At 44.6% G+C, this 20817-nt stretch overlaps 2 protein-coding genes across 3 annotated transcripts in view; one reads left to right on the top strand and one right to left on the bottom strand.

Moving 5' to 3' along the window:
• The first annotated feature begins 5094 nt into the window (after positions 1 to 5094).
• Positions 5095 to 14538, top strand: LOC139392680 (cysteine and glycine-rich protein 2-like). Of its 2 annotated transcripts, XM_071140843.1 has the most exons (6): positions 5095 to 5182; positions 7965 to 8083; positions 10165 to 10333; positions 12469 to 12598; positions 13175 to 13268; positions 14325 to 14538. In XM_071140843.1, exons 2-6 carry the CDS (start codon positions 7972 to 7974, stop codon positions 14396 to 14398), a joined length of 579 nt encoding a protein of 192 aa, XP_070996944.1. In that variant the 5' UTR covers positions 5095 to 5182; positions 7965 to 7971; the 3' UTR covers positions 14399 to 14538. The 2 variants fall into 2 exon arrangements, with proteins under 2 accessions (XP_070996944.1, XP_070996945.1); XM_071140844.1 differs by lacking the exon at positions 12469 to 12598 and having other exon boundaries at positions 14325 to 14537.
• Positions 14539 to 14669: 131 nt separating this feature from the next.
• The window catches only part of LOC139392679 (palmitoyltransferase ZDHHC17), a 55881-nt gene continuing 49733 nt past the window's right edge, over positions 14670 to 20817 (bottom strand). The window contains exons 14-17 of the mRNA XM_071140841.1: positions 20456 to 20539; positions 18544 to 18701; positions 18190 to 18284; positions 14670 to 17581 (exon numbers count right to left, since the gene is read on the bottom strand). Coding sequence (XP_070996942.1) covers positions 17443 to 17581; positions 18190 to 18284; positions 18544 to 18701; positions 20456 to 20539 — 476 coding nt within the window. The 3' untranslated portion in view covers positions 14670 to 17442. The remainder of the gene's footprint in view (positions 17582 to 18189; positions 18285 to 18543; positions 18702 to 20455; positions 20540 to 20817) is intronic.

The raw sequence follows: 20817 nt of genomic DNA, 5'->3' as shown, positions 1-20817 counted from the left end.
CCTTAAGACATGAAGGTCAGTCCATCATTACCTTAAGACATTAAGGTCAGTCCATCATTACCTTAAGACATTAAGGTCAGTCCATCATTACCTTAAGACATGAAGGTCAGTCCATCATTACCTTAAGACATGAAGGTCAGACCATCATTACCTTAAGACATGAAGGTCAGACCATCATTACCTTAAGACATGAAGGTCAGACCATCATTACCTTAAGACATGAAGGTCAGACTATCATTACCTTAAGACATGAAGGTCAGACCATCATTACCTTAAGACATGAAGGTCAGACCATCATTACCTTAAGACATGAAGGTCAGACCATCATTACCTTAAGACATGAAGGTCAGACCATCATTACCTTAAGACATGAAGGTCAGTCCATCATTACCTTAAGACATGAAGGTCAGACCATCATTACCTTAAGACATGAAGGTCAGTCCATCATTACCTTAAGACATGAAGGTCAGTCCATCATTACCTTAAGACATTAAGGTCAGTCCATCATTACCTTAAGACATGAAGGTCAGTCCATCATTACCTTAAGACATGAAGGTCAGACCATCATTACCTTAAGACATGAAGGTCAGACCATCATTACCTTAAGACATGAAGGTCAGTCAATACGGAACATTTCAAGAACTTCAAGTGCAGGTTATTCAAGTGCAGTCTCAAAAACCATCAAGCGCTATGATATCCTATTCCTCAAGCTTACTTACACCCGCAACAACACATGTATCTATGATGAAACTGGCTCCCATGAGGACCGCCACAGGAATGGAAGACCCAGAGTTACCTCTGCTGCAGAGGATAAGTTCATTATAGATACCAACCTCAGAAATTGCAGCCCAAATAAATAAGTAACAGACATCTCAACATCAACTGGTCAGAGAAGACTGTGAATCAGGCCTTCATGGTTGAATTGCTGCAAGGAAACCACTACTAAAGGACACCAATAAGAAGAAGAGACTTGCTTGGGCCAAGAAACACGAGCAATTGACATTAGACCTGTGGAAATCTGTCCTTTGGTCTGATGAGTCCAAACTTGAGATTTGTGGTTCCAACCACATCTTTGTGAGATGCGTTTTGTGGGTGAACAGATGATCTCCGCATGTGTATTTCCCACCATGAAGCATGGCGGAGGAGGTGTTATGGTGTGGGGGTGCTTTGATGGTGACACTATCTGTGACTTATTTATAATTCAAGGCACACTTAACCAGCATGGCTACCACAGCATTCTGCAGTGATACACCTTCCCATCTGGTTTGGGCTTAGTGGGACTATCATTTGGTTTTCAACAGGACAATGACCCAACAAACCTCCAATCAATCAAATCACATTTATTTATAAAGCCCTTCAGCTGATGTCACAAAGTGCTGTACAGAAACCCAGCCTAAAACCCCAAACAGCAAGCAATGCAGGTGTAGAAGCACGGTGGCTAGGAAAAACTCCCTAGAAAGGCCAGAACCTAGGAAGAAACATAGAGAGGAACCAGGCTATGAGGGGTGGCCAGTCCTCTTCTGGCTGTGCTGGGTGGATATTATAACAGAACATGGCCAAGATGTTCAAATGTTCATAGATGACTAGCAGGGTCAAATAATAATAATCAGGCTGTGTAAACACTATTTTACCAAGAAGGAGAGTGATTGAGTGCTGCATCAGATGACCTGGCCTCCACAATCCCCCGACCTCAACCAAATTGAGGTGGTTTGGGATGAGTCGGACCGCAGAGTGAAGGAAAAGCAGCCAACAAGTGCCCAGCATATGTGGGAACTCCTTCAAGGCTGTTGGAAAAACATTCTAGGTGAAGCTGGTTGAGAGAATACCAAAAGTGTGCAAATCTGTCATCAAGGCAAAGGGTGGCTATTTGAAGAATCTCAAATATAACATATATTTAGATTGTATTTAATACTTTTTTGTTTACTACATGATTCCATGTGTTATTTCATAGTTTTGATGTCTTCACTATTATTCTACTATGTAGAAAATAGTACAAATAAAGAAAAACCCTTTAATGAGTAGGTGTTCTAAAAGTTTTGGCCGGTAGTGTACATATATAAATAATACCAAGAAAACCCTTGAAGTGAACTGTGCCTCTGACTAAATGTCTTATCTTTCTGTAGATTTGGTTTGCCTTTCAATTCAAAGTTTTCCATCTCTGATAATACATTGACCAACTACTGCACGACAGAGTCAGATGGTTGGAGTGAAGAAAAACAAGAACGCAGGTTGCACTAACTCATATGGCTCCCAATCTCCACATATCTGCCTTCAGACAGCCTTGACATGTGTGTTTCCTAAACTCATTTCCTCTGGTCCTTTCTATACTGCACTCCCTTTTCCATACGCTGTCTAGCGTAGTCTCAGTGCCAGCTGGGAAAACGAAGTGCACAACCCATGAAAATCCCAGCCAGCTGTGGTCTTCACACAGCAACATGACAGACCTTGGGCACTATCTCAGATACTTGGCACATTCCAACCATAACACAATGGTTTGTGCTCCAAACACCCTATTTCTTACATCACTACTTTTGCCCTATGGGCACTGGTCAAAAGTAATGCACTATATTGGGGATAGGGTGCAAATTTGGGACGCAGAATAGCTATCATACAGGACACTGAGGTTTGGGACAACTGAGACAGACAGAGGGTGTAAATATTTCTGTTATATGTGAGTGAACACCCAAACAATGTCCAACACTCCCACCTCTGTCTGAGGGCTGGACTCTGCCCTGAAAACAGGCCAAGCTAATTATCTGGTAGATTACGTCTCAAATGGTACCCTATTCCCTATATAGTGCACTACTTTTGGCCAAAGCCCTATCATCCCTAGTAAAAAGTAGTGTACTTTATAGGGAATAGGGTGCCATTTGCGACTCTCACCGTAGTCCTGAGAGGTTGGATTTGACTACAAGGCATTGTGCATCGTCTTTGATCCACACAGAGAAAATCCTGTTGACGTCAGACTTTGACGATAGGGTGCCTCTGGGTACTGAGGCCTCAGAGAAGGGAGGATCTCTGGGTATGTTGTAACCCTGACCTCAGAGAAAGGGAGGATTCACCACTGGTTGATGACTAGACTCCTCCAGATCCAGTAACCAGGGCCAGCGTCTTAGAGTAGAAATGCTGATCTAAGATCAGTTTAGCCTTTTAGATCATAATGAACACGATTACATAGACAGGGAGAGACCTGATCCTAGATCAGCACTCTTAGACCCTTTATGAATACGGACCCCGAGATGCATTTATCATCATGGACCAATGATACTATGGTATGAGAGGGGAGGCTGACTATAGATATGGACCAATGATACTATGGTGTGAGAGAGGAGGCTGACAACATATGGACCACTGATACTATGGTATGAGAGGGGAGGCTGACTATAGATATGGACCACTGATACTATGGTGTGAGAGGGGAGGGGAGGCTGACTAGTCATCTTTTACCACTTACGAATACATTTTACTGTAAACATACTGCCATGTTCTGCTAATATGATTCACATATGTGAGCAGAGCAAGGTTGGATGAGTGTATTAGCAGCGTGTGTGTGTGTGTGTCACATTAATCACAGAGCGGGGGATTACATAATGGATGTAACCCCTGAGACAAGTTAAATATCACCCACACCAAGCCAACCCACATCTTGATGAAGTGGAAATATCTCAGAAAAGGCCTTTGCTCAGCATTATGGCTCATTTTTACACAACAGTGTTAACTAATGGAGTAGGGTGAAGTTTATGGGACATTACACACTGACCAAAGATCAGTGTCTACGGGCAACTTCACCCCATACGATGTGAACTCATCCACAGAGGCATGACCCAGTACTACTCGGATGCTGCAGGAACATTTCAAGTACAGAGTCCCTAAAACAAAAGTTATAGCCTTGTTGTGGGTGCAGAGAGGGAGGGACTGTCTGCCTGTGAGTGGGTGCAGAGAGGGAGGGACTGTCTGCCTGTGAGTGGGTGCAGAGAGGGAGGGACTGTCTGCCTGTGAGTGGGTGCAGAGAGGGAGGGACTGTCTGCCTGTGAGTGGGTGCAGAGAGGGAGGGACTGTCTGCCTGTGAGTGTGTGCAGACTGGTGTCCGTTTCAAAGGGCTGCCTCTTAAGCATGTGTATTTCTATCTAGGCTGTCTGTAGGATCCTCCTTTTCTGAAGAGCATACTCCCCTGTGAGATGCCTCTGTGCCTGTCACTTTTCTGTTTCCATGACGAAGCTTCCATTATGATGTGGGAAACCTGATATTTGAACATCAGTGGATTCTAACATTCCGACATTCAGCCCTGCCACCATAGATGTAGGTTTCTGACTTTCACTTCATTCCAACTCAGCTACAGTACACAACAGTGTAGTGGTATATTGCAGATACATACATTCTGCACAGGTCTATGCAGGTGATCACATCTTTACAATGCATGATCTACTCATGTGATTTACAATTCTATTGGATGACATTTTCAACCAATCATAGGACACCATTTCCAAATGAAACTGATGAGGCTATGTCACTGAATATGGTGTTTTTTATGTGAGAGAGTTAAGGTAACGCATGCTGGTCTCAGTGTGATGTGATGGCTTGTATGTATTCTACTTTACAGGCCGTATACCACAGGTATGACAAAACATTCATTTTTACTGCAATAATTACGTTGCTAACCAGTTTATAATAGCAATAAGACCCGACAGGGTGTAATATATGGCCAATATACCATGGCTAAGGGCTGTTCATAAGGACAACGCTGACTGCCTGGATAAACCATAAACCCTCGAGGTGCCTTATTGCTATTATAAACTGGTTAGCAACGTAATTATTGCAGTAAAAATACATGTTTTTTTCATACCTGTGGTATACTTCAGAGCTGTAATTTCTGCAGGCTATTACTGGGACACTATGCAACACACCACCTCTAACCCTTATGGTTTCCTGCATGCATTCTAATTCAAACAGATATCTGGCTTAACTCAGACAGGTCTAATCACAGGTATTCTTTCATGCTATATTTCTGACATGTTGGGTTAAAAGCAATGAATGAGTAAAACAGTACAACTCTCCTCCACTGCCTGGCTAAACCACTCCCCTCTCTAAAACAACCGTGAACAGAGTAGTTTGGTGAGTCCGCAAAGGACACGACGTCGAAACGCTGGGATCAAATTGAAGGATTCTCCCACAACAAATACAGGTCGGTACATTTTGTTTCTATGCAGCAGAGCTGAATCCATATTGGTGGCACGAGGAGAGTTTATTTACGTGAAACAGTTGGATTCTCCAGATAGATTGGGTCGACGACAAGTCGCTCAGGTGAAATAACTAGTTTGTTGCATAGACTTTTACTATAGTCTTGGCTCAGGCAAGTGGTTTGGTTCATATCTCAGTTGGACCGTTGATTAAACTTTTCCAAATAAATTGGCACACCTGTTTAGCCTGGTGAGTTATCTATACTGTAGCAGTTTCCTGTACTGTCTGTCTAGGTAACATCTGATGAGATTTATCAACAGAGATACAAATGGTTAAATCAAATCAAATAGTATTTGCCACATGCTTCGTTAACAACATGTATAGACGAACAGTGAAATGCTTACTTACGGGCCTTCCCAACAATGCAGAGAGAGAGAAAAATAACGAAATAATAAGGAATAAATCCACAAGGAGTAACGATAACTTGGCGATGTAACGTTACACGCAGTACCGAGTCGATGTGCAGGGGTATGAGGTAATTGATAAAGTGACTATCGGCAATAGGATAGATAAACAGTAACAGCAGCGTATGTGATTAGTAAAAACCGTTGGTGCAAAAAGGGTCAATGCAGCTAGTCCGGGTAGGTATTAGTTAACTAGTTAGCAGTTTTATGGCTTGGGGGTAGAAGCTGTTCAGTGTCGAGTTGGTTCCAGAATTGGTGCATTGGTACAGCTTGCTGTGTGCTAGAAAAGAGAACATTCTATGACGGGTGGAGGGACAATCTTTATTGCCTTCCACTGACACCGCTTGGTGTAGAGGTCCTCGTACGAACTACCCTCTGTAGCGCCTAGCCGTCGGCTGCTAAGCCGTTGACCTACCGAGCGGTGATGCAGCAAGTCAAGATGCTCTTAATGGTGCATCTGTATAACTTTGTGCTTTGTGCTGTGCTGTGGACACCCAGGAACTTCAAGCTCACGACCCGCTCCACTACAGCCCTGTGGATGGGGGCGTGCTCGGTCCTCCATTTCCTGTAGTCCACGATCAGCTCCTTTGTCTTGCTGGCATTGAGGGAGAGGTTGTTGTCCTGGGACCACACTGCCAGGTCACAGACCTTCTCCCTGTAGGCCAGGGATCATCAACTAAATTCAGTCGCGGTTAATAATTATTATTTTTTTTTGCAGATAGTCAGGGAGGCGGAACATATTTACAAATAATTTGTAGACAGCAAATTGACCGCAAGAAGCCCACACGGATAACGTTTGACTAAAACATAATTTCAAACCTTGTTTACATTTGTTTACGATCACATATATCTGTGTGGAATTACTTTGGAACAGATGTTCTAAATTAAAATCACTTGGAGTTGATTTGCTGTTGTTTTTAGTCTTATGTCCAACAATTGATTTAAAAAATAAATAATGATGTATTTATTTAGGGTATTCATTTTCTTAGGGGGCGAATAAAATCGTCCCGCAGGTCGCCAGTTGGGGAACCCTGCTGTAAGCCGTCTCGTCGTCGGTGATCAGACCTACCACCGTACTGTCGTCTGCAAATATCCTGTATATATATATGGTTGTATGTGATTTCACATACATGTCAAAGTTATACCTATTCAATAACTCTTTGGTTTTTGATTGAATAGGCTTCATTGCTCCTTTTTTCAGTTGGTTAAACCTCACCCCAAATCTGCTCTCCCATGTCTCATAAAGAAGTAACTAATCTGTAGATGTATTAAAAACATTGAAACACAACCAAGTGGTGAAACTCCCAATAACCTATTCATGCACATACCACAAGACTGATTTTAAATATTGGATGCAGGGCATTGAAACTCTTTTGAAAGATCAGACATTATACGCCCCGAGAGAACTTTGGATTATCTCGTGTTTGGGCATGTCACACAGTCTGTAATAACGTTGGGAGGGTGGGAACTCCACAAAGTAGCCGTCCCTGTGGGCACTGCTCTGTGGTTTCCTTCATGAAAAAGTAAGAGCACTCTTTATTTTCTTGATGGCGACATCATGGTTATGTCCCAAAAGGCATCCTATTCACTATGTAGTGCACTTCTTTTGACCAGGACCCATATCAAAAGTAGTGCACTACATAGTAATAGAGTGGACGTTCTGGTTGTTTGTGGACCCTCTGCTTGTCATGGAATGCAGATGGAAGTGTAACATCTTAAATTATGTTTTTGTGTCTCTAATCAAATACCAGTGTAGGGCTGGCTGGTCTATAAAATGATGACATGTGACTGTCTGCATCAGTTTGTCATGTAGATTCTATGTGGCCACCACATCAGTGTTTATAGGTTACACTTGTTTTGTACAAGCCATTTGAATGAATATTTTCTAACTCCTAGAAAAACATTGTTCTGAGGTGTTGTAGAACCTATGAAACCTCCATAATGTGTTCAGCTGCCTTATTGTTTTGTCCTCACTTCGACTCTGTCACCTGTTGTTCTGTTTGGACTTCCTGAGCACAGAAGGGGTTGTTGTCTTGTGCCTGTATCTCATTGGTCCAGGAAGGTGTTTCACTGATGTTTTGTGTCAAACAGGACAGGAAGGACTAACCCGTAACTTCCTCTGTGTTTCTCCTTTCAGAGTAGGCTGAAGTTGCCCCTAGACTGTGATCTTGGGTCAATTTCCCCCCACTAATGGTTAAGGTTAGGATTGTGGGAAGGGAAACTGATCCTAGATCTGTACCTAGTGGAAACTTCACCCAGAGTACTTATTTTAAGTCTCACATCATGTCTCTCATCCCCTCTGCACATTTCTCTCTCCGATAGCACAAACATGCCAAACTGGGGAGGAGGTAACAAGTGTGGTGCATGCCAGGGGACGGTGTACCATGCAGAGGAGGTGCAGTGTGATGGGAAGTGCTTCCACAAATGCTGCTTCCTGTGCAGTGAGTGCAACCTCATTTTCTCTCCTCAGTGTTGGATCAGCCTAAGTGGCGTGCGTTCAGTAGGACGAAACATTTTGGAACGTTCTATCTGAAATATTCAACAATGTTTGGCTACTGAACGTGGTGGCCCTGTTAGTCCACTTTGTCCATGTCAAGAAACAAGCCCCAGACAATTGTGGAGCTCTGAAAGGATTGAACAGGTGTAAGGAGCCACAGAAATATGGTTGTCATTCTACCTTTCTTCCTGATAAGCCAGGTGGAAGGTTCACCTTATTGCTTAAACCTATCCCAATCAATCATTTCAGATCAGATCTACAAGTGTGTTGGGGTTAGACTAGAGCAGGGGTATTAAAATCTGACCCTACGAGGTCCAGACTACTGCTGCTTTTCTGTTCTACCTGACAATGAATTGCGCCCACCTGGGCAGCGTTTACACAGGCAGCTCAATTCTGATGTTTTTTCCACTAATTGGTCTTTTGACCAATCAAGTCAGATCTTTTCACATCAGTTATTTTTCCGAGCTGATCTGATTGGTAAAAAAAATATCAAATTGGAATGGCCGTGCGAACACAGCCCTGCTTTCCCAGGTCTAAATCAGTCCTTGATTAGAGGGAATAATTAACAAAAGTAATGGAACTGGATCGAGGTCCAGATCAGAGTTTGAGGGGACTTGAGGGTGTGTCTGAACAGGGCATGTGAACCCACGCTGCCCAACCTCCATCTTGAATGGTATTTTCTGTTCACTTTAATATGAATGGGAACCATGAGAAAGGAACTATACTTTGAGGAAGTCATATGATAGGGGTCAAACTGAAGTTCACCAATCTATGCAGTGTATCATGCACAATGCATTGATGTGTATCTCATCTCATAACTCAGTAAATAGTAAGTGGACATGGTCCTACTAGCCGTATGAGATTGTGTGTCTGTACCTCCTCAGTGAAGACGTTGTTTTGGGGACCTTGACTGGAGTGTACACACAGAGCATGTGCTGTGGATTAGCACTCTGCCGTCAAAGCAAGCACAAAAACAATCTGTCCCACAAATTAACTATTTTTGTGGGTTCCTTACAAAACTGGCTTTGTTTAGAGACAGACGGACCTATAGATGAGTTAATGAGCAGTGGGAACCAATATCTGGGTCCCAAATGGCACTCTATTCCCTACATAGTGCACTACTATTGACCAGGACTCATAGGGTAGTGTACTATATATGCATTAATAATGCACCTACCTCCAGTTTTGCTTTGTTGAACACCTTATCATAGTAAATGAAGCCATGCTATTTAGATGCCATTTATCAAATGGTAGTTATACAGAGGTAGTTGTACAGACGTAGTTGTACAGAGGTAGTTAGTTATACATTGATCTTGCTTGTACAGGAAGATTACGTTGTGAGAGATAATAAACTGTTTTAAACATTGTAAATGAAAATACTTTAATGTGGAGTTAAAGGTGAATTGTAGTTTCAGGTAAATGTGTGTGGGAACCACTTTACTCCTACATACTCAAACCGGAAGCCCCCGTACTATTTCACCTGTATGCTTTTATAACCTGACCCGGGCCTGAGGGGGATGGTAGTGGGGACAAAATGACTTGTTTCAGATTGCACCTGATGCACATAATCTGAAAGAATGCTCTCTGTCTCACTCCGTCTTATTTCAATTCAATGGGCTTTATTGGGATGAGAAATATATGTTTACATTACTAAACCAAAGTGAAATAATCAAAGTAAACATTACTCAAAGTTCCATATGAATGTCATATGTACAGTGTTGTAACTAGAACTATTTACACAAAGTTCAAAAGGCAAAATAAACATATGGGTTGTATTTACAATGGTGTTCTTCACTGGTAGCATTTTCTTGTGGCAACAGGTCACTGATCTTGCTGCTGTGATGTCACACTGTGGCGCTCTCTCTTCCCGCCCCCCCCCTTCCTGGAATGAGGGATAATATCCCATTTAGAAACTAAATCCACCGTTGAGGAATTCCTTTTTAGGGAAACTTGTGACAATTCAGTATCCCTCCAGTTACAATGCAATGTGTCATTCAGACAGCTTTATTTTTCTTTCCTGTCCAGTGGTCTGCAGAAAGGGTTTAGACAGCAACAATGTGGCCATCCACGACACTGAGATCTACTGCAAGTCCTGCTATGGAAAGAAGTACGGCCCCAAGGGCTACGGCTACGGCCAGGGAGCTGGGACACTCAGCATGGACCGTGGAGAGAGACTGGGGATCAAACCAGAGGAGTACGTACGTGTGTAGTATATACAAAGCTCTGGGGGTGGAGTTTCCCCTTGGTACAGATCTAGGATCAGCTTCCCCTCCCCCAATCCTAACCATTAGTGGGGGAAATGCAAAACTGACCCAAGATCAGCATCTAGGGGCAACTTCGCCCTACACCATATTCCTCTCTTTTGTTCAGTGGTTACTGTGTGGTTGTATGGCAAATCAAGTTACAATGAAATCAAATTGTATTCTATCGCAGATTATGTGGGCAGCAAAAGCCTAGCGGTTAAGAACACTGGGCCAGGAACCGAAAGGTTGCTGGTTCGAATACCTGAGCCGACTAGGTAAATGTGCCCTTGAGCAAGGCACTTAACCCTAATTGCATCTGCTAAATGACTAAAGGGAAACCCAGCCGTTGGATTAGACCTGATGCGATTGTTCATTTATTATTAATGCATTGGTGCTGATGTGCATTTACACTGACATATAGTTGCTCAACAGTTCTCCAAATGGTTCCCTGATCATCTGAGGAATACTGTGTAAACTTCCAGAGTTCAGCCTAGGATACATTAGACTAGAGTGCATATACATCTGTCAAAATAAACTATAATCAGGGTTTGTATTTAGAACACATCAACATAGAAGTACTGAGCTAGGATCAGATTTCCCTTTTAGATCATAATGAACAAGATGACATGGACAGAGAGGACATGATCCTAGATCAGTACTCCTATTCTGAAATGCTTTTTGAATATGGGCCCAGACTCCTATTGCAGCATGACACTCTATCTACATAGTTGTATTTTGGAATAACCTGATAGGCTCCTAGTCAGAGCCGTGGTAATGGCCAGTAACCTCCCAGCCAGTCAGAGCCGTGGTAATGGCCAGTAACCTCCCAGCCAGTCAGAGCCGTGGTAATGGCCAGTAACCTCCCAGCCAGTCAGAGCCGTGGTAATGGCCAGTAACCTATCAGTCAGTCAGAGCCGTGGTAATGGCCAGTAACCTCCCAGTCAGTCAGTCAGAGCTGTGGTAATGGCCAGTAACCTCCCAGTCAGTCAGTCAGAGCCGTGGTAAGTCAGTCAGAGCCGTGGTAATGGCCAGTAACCTCCCAGTCAGTCAGAGCCGTGGTAATGGCCAGTAACCTCCCAGTCAGTCAGTCAGAGCTGTGGTAATGGCCAGTAACCTCCCAGTCAGTCAGTCAGAGCTGTGGTAATGGCCAGTAACCTCCCAGTCAGTCAGTCAGAGCCGTGGTAATGGCCAGTAACCTCCCAGTCAGAGCCGTGGTAATGGCCAGTAACCTCCCAGTCAGTCAGTCAGAGCCGTGGTAATGGCCAGTAACCTCCCAGTCAGTCAGTCAGAGCCGTGGTAATGGCCAGTAACCTCCCAGTCAGTCAGAGCTGTGGTAATGGCCAGTAACCTCCCAGTCAGTCAGTCAGAGCTGTGGTAATGGCCAGTAACCTCCCAGTCAGTCAGTCAGAGCTGTGGTAATGGCCAGTAACCTCCCAGTCAGTCAGTCAGAGCCGTGGTAATGGCCAGTAACCTCCCAGTCAGTCAGTCAGAGCCGTGGTAATGGCCAGTAACCTCCCAGTCAGTCAGTCAGAGCCGTGGTAATGGCCAGTAACCTCCCAGTCAGTCAGAGCCGTGGTAATGGCCAGTAACCTCCCAGTCAGTCAGTCAGAGCTGTGGTAATGGCCAGTAACCTCCCAGTCAGTCAGTCAGAGCTGTGGTAATGGCCAGTAACCTCCCAGTCAGTCAGTCAGAGCTGTGGTAATGGCCAGTAACCTCCCAGTCAGTCAGAGCTGTGGTAATGGCCAGTAACCTCATCTACTGTACACACAGGGCTGTTTACCCAGTCTGGCATCAGGTGGTTGTTATGATGAAAGGGCCCCATTATGTAACCTAACCACAGGCTCCTGGGCAGCCCTGCTGACCCTCTTCTCTCTCCACACTGTCCCCGGCACAAAGCCTCCTATTCAGGGCCTGTGGGGCAGGCGGTTCCCCTTCGTTAGGGAGCGCTCCAAGAGTTTACCCAGCGCCTACCCAAGCCTGACTCCTTGGTCCTGGGGACGAGAGGGGCCTGATGCACTCCCCAGAGAACCAGAGGGGATCTGTTCCCTTAACTTCTCTAATGCTGTTTGTTTGTGTATACCTTCAGGACCCAGTGTCACAGACCCACCACCAACCCCAACCCCTCCAAATTCGCCCAGAAGTTCGGGGACTCGGATAAGTGTGGCCGGTGTGGGGAGTCAGTGTACGCTGCGGAGAAGATCGTGGGGGCAGGCAAGGTGAGCGGGGGCGTAGAGTATTAAGGTTTTGAGCTAACTGTAGTGACCACCATTGATTGAAAACAGGTGGGTTTACTATTGCAAGGGGCCAATTGGATGGATTCACTGCAGGAAATTCATAAGATAGAAATCACATTTTTCTGGCTTAAGCTTTTTCATAAACTCTGGATTTGGAGGGCTGGTTTCCAGGCAGCTGGTGTAGAAGTCTGCAGTGCTGACTGACTGGCTGGGGGGATTCAGGCAGATGTAGGCCATCACGTCATGGCAGGCTGATGTGATTTTAGCTTGACTTTAAACTGGTGTTACGCTGCATTCTGCGGCTCACAATGAGAGGAAATGTACAGTATGTGAAGGATTATGGCAACACAGCAAGAATCCTTTGATAATCAGATCTGGTGTTGATGTTAGAACAATGCCTGTATGATTTGTACCTGTGTAGTATACTGCTGGGGAATGAAAAGCATTAGAATCTGTCCTCAATGCGCACTAGTTGATACATTCTTACAATCTAGTCAATGATATGATGGTCCTATTCCCCAGTAATGAATAAAGTAGTATCTTATCTCATCTTGACAGCCATGGCATAAGAACTGCTTCCGCTGTGCCAAGTGTGGGAAGAGCCTGGAGTCTACCACCCAGACAGAGAAAGATGGAGAGATCTACTGCAAAGGTGAGACATCGGGTTTCTAGATTCCCTTTCAGGCTTGGGCCTGCATGGTCACCAGTGTGAGGGAACCGTTGTAGGGTGAAGTTGCCCCTAGAAGCTGATCTTGGTTCAGTTGTAGGATTGGGGGAGGGAAAGCTGATCGTAGATCTGTACCTAGAGGACACTTCACCCCGGAGCAGCCACCAGAGCGAAGGAACCCACCCACCATAGGCAGATTACATGATTATACCTGAGGCACAAGAACTAGATGAACTAGCTGTTACATAAAAACACTGCAAAACAAAAACAGGAGCATTATACTATTAGCAGAGGGCATTGGAGGCCATGTATTCTAGTTGTGTTTGTGTGCCTGGGGTTAGGATGGAAGGCTCCGGACTTTAAGCCTTTGTTACTCTGTCCATGTCACCTGGAAATCTAACCGCTAGAATTCAAGTCATGATGCCCTAAACATTCCAAATCCATCTTCCACAATGGCTCCTCTTTCCAGATCATGCACACCAAATGGCATTGGAATGTTTTGGCTAAACAATAGACTAAGCGCTGACCACGTACGTGCACACGCACACAGTCCCATAGGCACTTAGGGGTTATTTTATTGAAGCTCAAGGGGGAATAGGCCCTGCAAACACTTAACTTGTCCAGCGAATCTGACTCAGTTGTAATACCATGTAAGAACTGTCCTACAACAGTTTGTTTGCACAAAACCATTGAGCTGCTGTGTAATCATGAGTGAAGAACAAACGTTTTATTAAAATGCGTTGTACAACCTGAGTATGTTCAGGGACCCAGAGTCAACTGGCAGATTGATCAGTTGGCTTTTAATGTAGCGCCCACGCAGCATTGAGATCAGGCTCGTTTTGTGCTGTTTATGTTCTGCGGTGTATTAACTCCTCATTGGATCAGCAAGCTCACAGGGAAACAGTGCATTGTAAGGTTACTTTTCTTCACCAGTGTTGTATTTAACAGCTTCCTCCATTGCAATCACCCTTTGACTGACGTAAAGTGACATGTTTTAGGATGCATCAGCATTTCCATACTCATTGTTTTCTTTGTCCCCAGCATGTTACGCAAAGAACTTTGGACCCAAAGGATTTGGTTATGGCCAGGGAGCTGGCGCTCTGGTGCATGCCTAATGATGACCACCCTCAAGACAAGGCATTTCTGACTGTGAAAACCGCTGTGCTACGTTGTTTTTTTAAAGGCTGGGGGAGGGCCATAATAGGGAGGATTTACCATTTACAAATATACAATAAATAAAAAGCTATACCAAAAACAACTTAAGTGTGAAACATTCCTTGCAGATACATGGGGGAAGAGCTGAACTTCAAAACCGACATGTTTTGATAGCTATAATCAGAACACATTTAGCCTTCGAAGAAAACACAGGAGAGCAACACAAATGTGTATTTTCACATTTGAATGTATTTTATTATTAAAGCCATTAAAATTGAACCATGCCCAATATATTAACATCTGAAGCAGGGTTACGGTGATGTCCTGAAGAAGGCGGAGAGGCACTGTAGATGATCATGTGCTTTTCACATGGTGGCAGCTGGGGGAAAAATGACATTTGTTGGAAGAGCCGGTGTGAAAAGCCTGATCCCAGATCCGTTTGTGTTCTTGACAACTCCATTCCTCATTGTCAAGTCAAACATGTTTGGCATGACAATGGGTGACAAGGAATTGGCATGTGTACAAACAGTGGCACTCAGGCTAGTGTGAATATTTCTCTGGAACCGAAACAGAACCTGGATGAGCTCTATACCTGTAGGTTGTTTATGATGACCGCTGAGCTCCTTTTAGATGTAGGTGAGCCTGCAAAATGATCCACTGTGTCCCTCACTGATGTAGACATGACCACACAGGACTCTAGTTCCCAAAAGCCTGTTTTAGCACAGGCAGCACCATTGAGGACTTTCACCATTTTGAAGTAGTTAACGAAGGGTCGCATAATTCCATCCAGGTCACCACCAATGAATTATACTCTTGGGCAAACACCCAATACCTGCAGGTGGTGGTAAATCGCCAATCAACCCACTCCAGGTGGCAGTTTGCCAACTGATTAAAGTAGAAAATGTACTTCAAAAATGGAGATCGCCTCAATGGTGCGTCCCGTGCTCTTAGGTCATAAGGGGATACAAACAACGATGTGATGTCTAAACCCATGCTTCATACCTCTTATCCTGGATTACAGCGTACGATGACACGCATGATTTCAGTTTAGAAAAAAATACTGTCATTATTTCCCTTGCATCTCGTACATCCAGTGGTGTAACAAACCCAGCAATATGACATAGAAAAAACCTTTACTTCCAGTATAATCCAACCACCAGCATGGAACATTAATATTACACTTCGGCAGGCTGGACCAGACTTGATATCTGGAGCCTGCAGACCGAGAAGGAGGACTTGCACTGAAGATACACACTGGATTTAAAAAACAAAAGCGAACATACCGAAGAAAGTACTTGTAAATACTGAACATTCACTATATACAGACACATGGCTATCACTGGGCAGCTTGGATGGGGGGGGGTCAACAGTATGGCGACAGCCCAATGTCCAAGCATCACACATGCAGTGTAGTTCGCAGGGTTAAAATGCCTTTAGACAGCAGTGTCGGACATCACTAAAAGCTACAGTCATACAATTGGATTATAATCGGGGAGTTCTCTTTTCCATTTGGTTGGATGAAATCAACGTTTAAAAAGCAGCTTCAACTGACAAAATAAAATCACTCACGAAGAAAACTAGATTGTTTATGTACAGATGGACATATTTGACATTTCAGTCCGTCCTTGCGCTGCCGCTGCGTAGAGACTAGCGGGAAATGTAATGAGCAATAACAGATGAGAACCCAGAAGGGGCAGGTCTCGGGGTTTATATACCTTTTTCTCATTGGGCCCGAGCTCCGTCAATCGGTAAACATTGAAGTGTTTGTCGGGAGTACGCCTGTATTTCTTCAGTAACGGCGAGACCGGAAACAGAAAGGTGATCAGTGCATTGTCATAGGCAGACAAACAAAAGGACCCCCATCCCCCCCACATACACACAAAAAAAATACACACATGGAATGAACCTTTCTTGTAAACTCCCAGAACCATCCATTCAGTCTGGGATGGAATGGCCTCATCTTCCCCTGACTCTAGTTGATCTCTCACTAACACTACTCTTGAAGTGTGTGTGTGCCGACTTTTCTAGTGAAGGTCTCAGGGCACCATGTCAGACATCCATATACAATTTGTAGCTGATGTTTTCTTGATAAAAAAAACAAATTTAAAATAAGATGATACTATAACATCATTTGATCTATACATAGTTAAAATAAATATGCTTGCGTCACATTATAAGTAGGATGTCGCTCCTATCTGCACCTTCAATACCTTGTGAAAGAGACCACTGGGAACAGACCCCCCCAACAATTGCAAATGCCATTTTATGACATACTGACAAGTTTAACAACTTTGGCAATTCTAAGCAATCCTCAGGGTGACTTGACCGATGGTACATGACCATGCCATAGTAACCATCCCTTATCAAATCCTGCTTAAGAACCAATTTCTTCCTTAAAAGGCCTTCCTTCCCCAGTCTCCCTAGCCACCACAGTTCTAAAAGGAACAATAGAGTTTTGAGCAACAATAAAAAACTGAAAGACAAAAAAAAAAAGAATCTGCAGGGCAAGACGGATGATAAAAAAAAATGGATGTGAAATTTATCTAAAAAAATAAGGGAAAAAATGATACTGCCGTCAACAGTACTGCCTTCACCGCAGCATAATGACTCTAGTACAGCAAACAAATAAAGATTCCTTATTTTAGTTGTTTTTATATTCTCTTTTCTCCTCCTCTCCCTGCCGCGCCTGGCAGCGGTGCACCGTCCATGGGCAGGAGAGACGAGGGGGGACCAGCAGAGGAGAAGGCCCCCCCCAGGAGGGGCTCAGAGGTGGTGGTGGGTACAGTAATGGAGGTGGTTTCATATAGACTAGTAGTAGGTGTTGGTCTTATGGTGGTGTCCCGTAACAGCATGCTAGTTCCTGGCTGGTTTTCTCAGTCTGAATGGGTGAGGAAGGAGGTCTGAGGGGAGTGCTCCAGAGAACAGCCTGGCTCCGATACTGAACCCTGGGGAACCCCCTCCTCCTCTTCTAGACACCGTCGCTCCACCTCTCCTCTCTTCTCGTCTACACCAGCTGGTAGCCCGACCCGGACGTCTGGTCATACTCGATTGTGTACTGTGTGGTCCAGTCTATCGCCTTGGGCCGGATCAGGCCACAGCAGCGGATCTCAAAGAAGTCTATGAGGTTCCGTACACACCCATGACTACGGAGAGGAAGAGAAATTAAAATGTTGACATCATAACCTAATAACTACTTCTTCATGTGTTAGGTATCCATTGATACAAGTAGTACACCATGTGTATCAGGTGAAGTTTTGGTAGGTAGCAGCTTTGCTAATATCAGGGGAATATTAACAAATGGGAATTAGGGGGACGATGCTAAATCATGCTAGCTACTGCCTGTAGCAAAAGTAAACAATGGATTATCATGGATTATGTCAGTACTGGCCTACATAGACAACTCAAGGTAACATTAATTTCACCCAAACATGTAGGGCCCATTTCCCTAGACACAGATTAGGCCTAGTGCTGGACTATAAAGCACTTTCAACAGATCTCCACTGAGAATGCTTTTTAGTCCTGCACTAGGCTTCATCTGTGCCTGGGAAACGGGCCCGTAGATTGGATGAACCATCCCTCTAAGTAAGCACCAGAATGTACCCATTGTTACCATAACCGGAACAGTCAATATTAAGGGAATAAAAAACATTAAAAGGCAACATTGTCCTGTACTGACCCAGGATCAGGTCAGTATTTCTGGGTAGGAGGACACAGATTGGCAGAGGCTCCTGAAGGGAGGGCTAGTACTCACTTGAAGGGGCTCTCGATGGAAGTGGCCGTTACTTTAAAGTGCTTGTATCTCCTGGCGTTCATCCTCTCGTTTGTGGTGATTCCCAGACCAGCAATCTGGAAGAGGGGCGGGCACACGCGTAGAACACAATGTCACAAATAGTTGTACAAAATAAATAAAATGGACCTATCTATGGCATCACAACAAAGGGTCAAGATGAGGGTCGAGGATGTAAATGCATCCCATGGACAATTATGATTCTAAACAGGATATATGCTCCTGTCCTATGGGTCGTTCTAGCTGGGACCAGGCTTACTTTTACGTATCTCACCTGGCTAAATACAGGTTAAACATACAACCAATGGTCTCTCTAACCTGGTAGAGCTGGCACATGATCAGCACAGCCACCCACATGAAGTGGAACACACTGTTGAGGAACATCCAGAACATCCAGGGAGAGCAGGAGGCGATCTGCGTCAGGTACAGCCAGAAACCATCCTTGGTGTAGTTGGTGGCGCAGTGGATCCTCCAGTCTGGGTAGAGGGGCATAGAGGTTAGGGAAGAACCCTAGGGTGATAGAGAAGGACTGACGATTAAACCTGATCCTCCAGTCTGGGTAGAGGGGCAGAGAGGTTAGGGAAGAACCCTAGGGTGATAGAGAAGGACTGACGATTAAACCTGATCCTCCAGTCTGGGTAGAGGGGCAGAGAGGTTAGGGAAGAACCCTAGGGTGATAGAGAAGGACTGACGATTAAACCTGATCCTCCAGTCTGGGTAGAGGGGCAGAGAGGTTAGGGAAGAACCCTAGGGTGATAGAGAAGGACTGACGATTAAACCTGATCCTCCAGTCTGGGTAGAGGGGCAGAGAGGTTAGGGAAGAACCCTAGGGTGAAGGACTGACGATTAAACCTGATCCCGCAGTCTGATTGACAAATGTATGAGTGATTACTTTGGCAACCTATGACTGGAAGGGTTTATAGAGTTTATAGAAATGAAATAACAGCACTAATAAAAGGATTAATGGACAAATGAAAGTAGTAACCAAAATGTGGTGTACCATAACCAATAGAGATGTTATTTTGTTATCTAACAATTTCAAAGACTTTACTGAGTTACAGTTCATAGAAGGGAATCAGTCAAATGAAATAAATTAAGGCCAAATGTATGGATTTCACATGACTGGGCAGTGGTGCAGCCAAACATCCTGTATACAGCTAGGTTGTTAACAGCTGTAGAATTATAAAGACATCATGGTGTGTAACTAGAATGAGAGGTGTGGTGGGGTGGTGTAACTAGAATGAGAGGTGTGGTGTGGTGGTGTAACTAGAATGAGGTGTGGTGTGGTGGTGTAACTAGAATGAGGTGTGGTGTGGTGGTGTAACTAGAATGAGGTGTGGTGTGGTGGTGTAACTAGAATGAGGTGTGGTGTGGTGGTGTAACTAGAATGAGGTGTGGTGTGGTGGTGTAACTAGAATGAGGTGTGGTGTGGTGGTGTAACTAGAATGAGGTGTGGTGTGGTGGTGTAACTAGAATGAGGTGTGGTGTGGTGGTGTAACTAGAATGAGGTGTGGTGTGGTGGTGTAACTAGAATGAGGTGTGGTGTGGTGGTGTAACTAGAATGAGGTGTGGTGTGGTGGTGTAACTAGAATGAGGTGTGGTGTGGTGGTGTAACTAGAATGAGGTGTGGTGTGGTGGTGTAACTAGAATGAGGTGTGGTGTGGTGGTGTAACTAGAATGAGGTGTGGTGTGGTGGTGTAACTAGAATGAGGTGTGGTAGGGTGGTGTAACTAGAATGAGGTGTGGTAGGGTGGTGTAACTAGAATGAGGTGTGGTAGGGTGGTGTAACTAGAATGAGGTGTGGTAGGGTGGTGTAACTAGAATGAGGTGTGGTGTGGTGGTGTAACTAGAATGAGGTGTGGTGTGGTGGTGTAACTAGAATGAGGTGTGGTGTGGTGGTGTAACTAGAATGAGGTGTGGTGTGGTGGTGTAACTAGAATGAGGTGTGGTAGGGTGGTGTAACTAGAATGAGGTGTGGTAGGGTGGTGTAACTAGAATGAGGTGTGGTAGGGTGGTGTAACTAGAATGAGGTGTGGTGGGTGGTGTAACTAGAATGAGGTGTGGTAGGGTGGTGTAACTAGAATGAGGTGTGGTAGGGTGGTGTAACTAGAATGAGGTGTGGTGGGTGGTGTAACTAGAATGAGGTGTGGTAGGGTGGTGTAACTAGAATTAGGTGTGGTAGGGTGGTGTAACTAGAATGAGGTGTGGTGGGTTGGGGTGTTCCACTCACAGCAGATACAGCCGTAGATCATCCAGCTGATCATGCAGAGCAGGAAGAACAGGTAACCCATGAAGTAGCGATGATTCCCACTTCCTGTTGACCGCACAATGAGAAAAGTGAGAGGGGGAGTTAAGCCTCATCTGTCTGGTCCCTCACTGTCCTCATCCCTCCCTCCCTCATGGTCCTCATCCCTCCTTCCCTCACGGTCCTCATCCCTCCCTCCCTCACGGTCCTCCTGGCTCCTCTCCAGGTCAAGACAAATGAGAGACGTAGAGAGAGAGAAGGAGAAAGAGAGTACAGTAGGATTGAAGGAGGCCAAGTAGTTGTCAGATCTGTCAGTCGGCTCGTTGGGTCATACTCAGATACATGAC

Source organism: Oncorhynchus clarkii, chromosome 33 (assembly GCF_045791955.1).
Source record: "Oncorhynchus clarkii lewisi isolate Uvic-CL-2024 chromosome 33, UVic_Ocla_1.0, whole genome shotgun sequence".
NCBI lineage: Eukaryota > Metazoa > Chordata > Actinopteri > Salmoniformes > Salmonidae > Oncorhynchus > Oncorhynchus clarkii.
Note: the sequence above shows the minus strand (reverse complement) of the source record. Positions and strands in the feature narration are given on the sequence as shown.

Bases quoted from the DNA above. Each gene is read 5' to 3' on its own strand.
- LOC139392680 (XM_071140843.1), top strand. From the start codon at position 7,972: ATGCCAAACTGGGGAGGAGGTAACAAGTGTGGTGCATGCCAGGGGACG. The intron at 8,084-10,164 runs GTGAGTGCAACC...TTTCCTGTCCAG, and splicing joins CAAATGCTGCTTCCTGTGCA to TGGTCTGCAGAAAGGGTTTA. The intron at 12,599-13,174 runs GTGAGCGGGGGC...TCATCTTGACAG, and splicing joins AGATCGTGGGGGCAGGCAAG to CCATGGCATAAGAACTGCTT.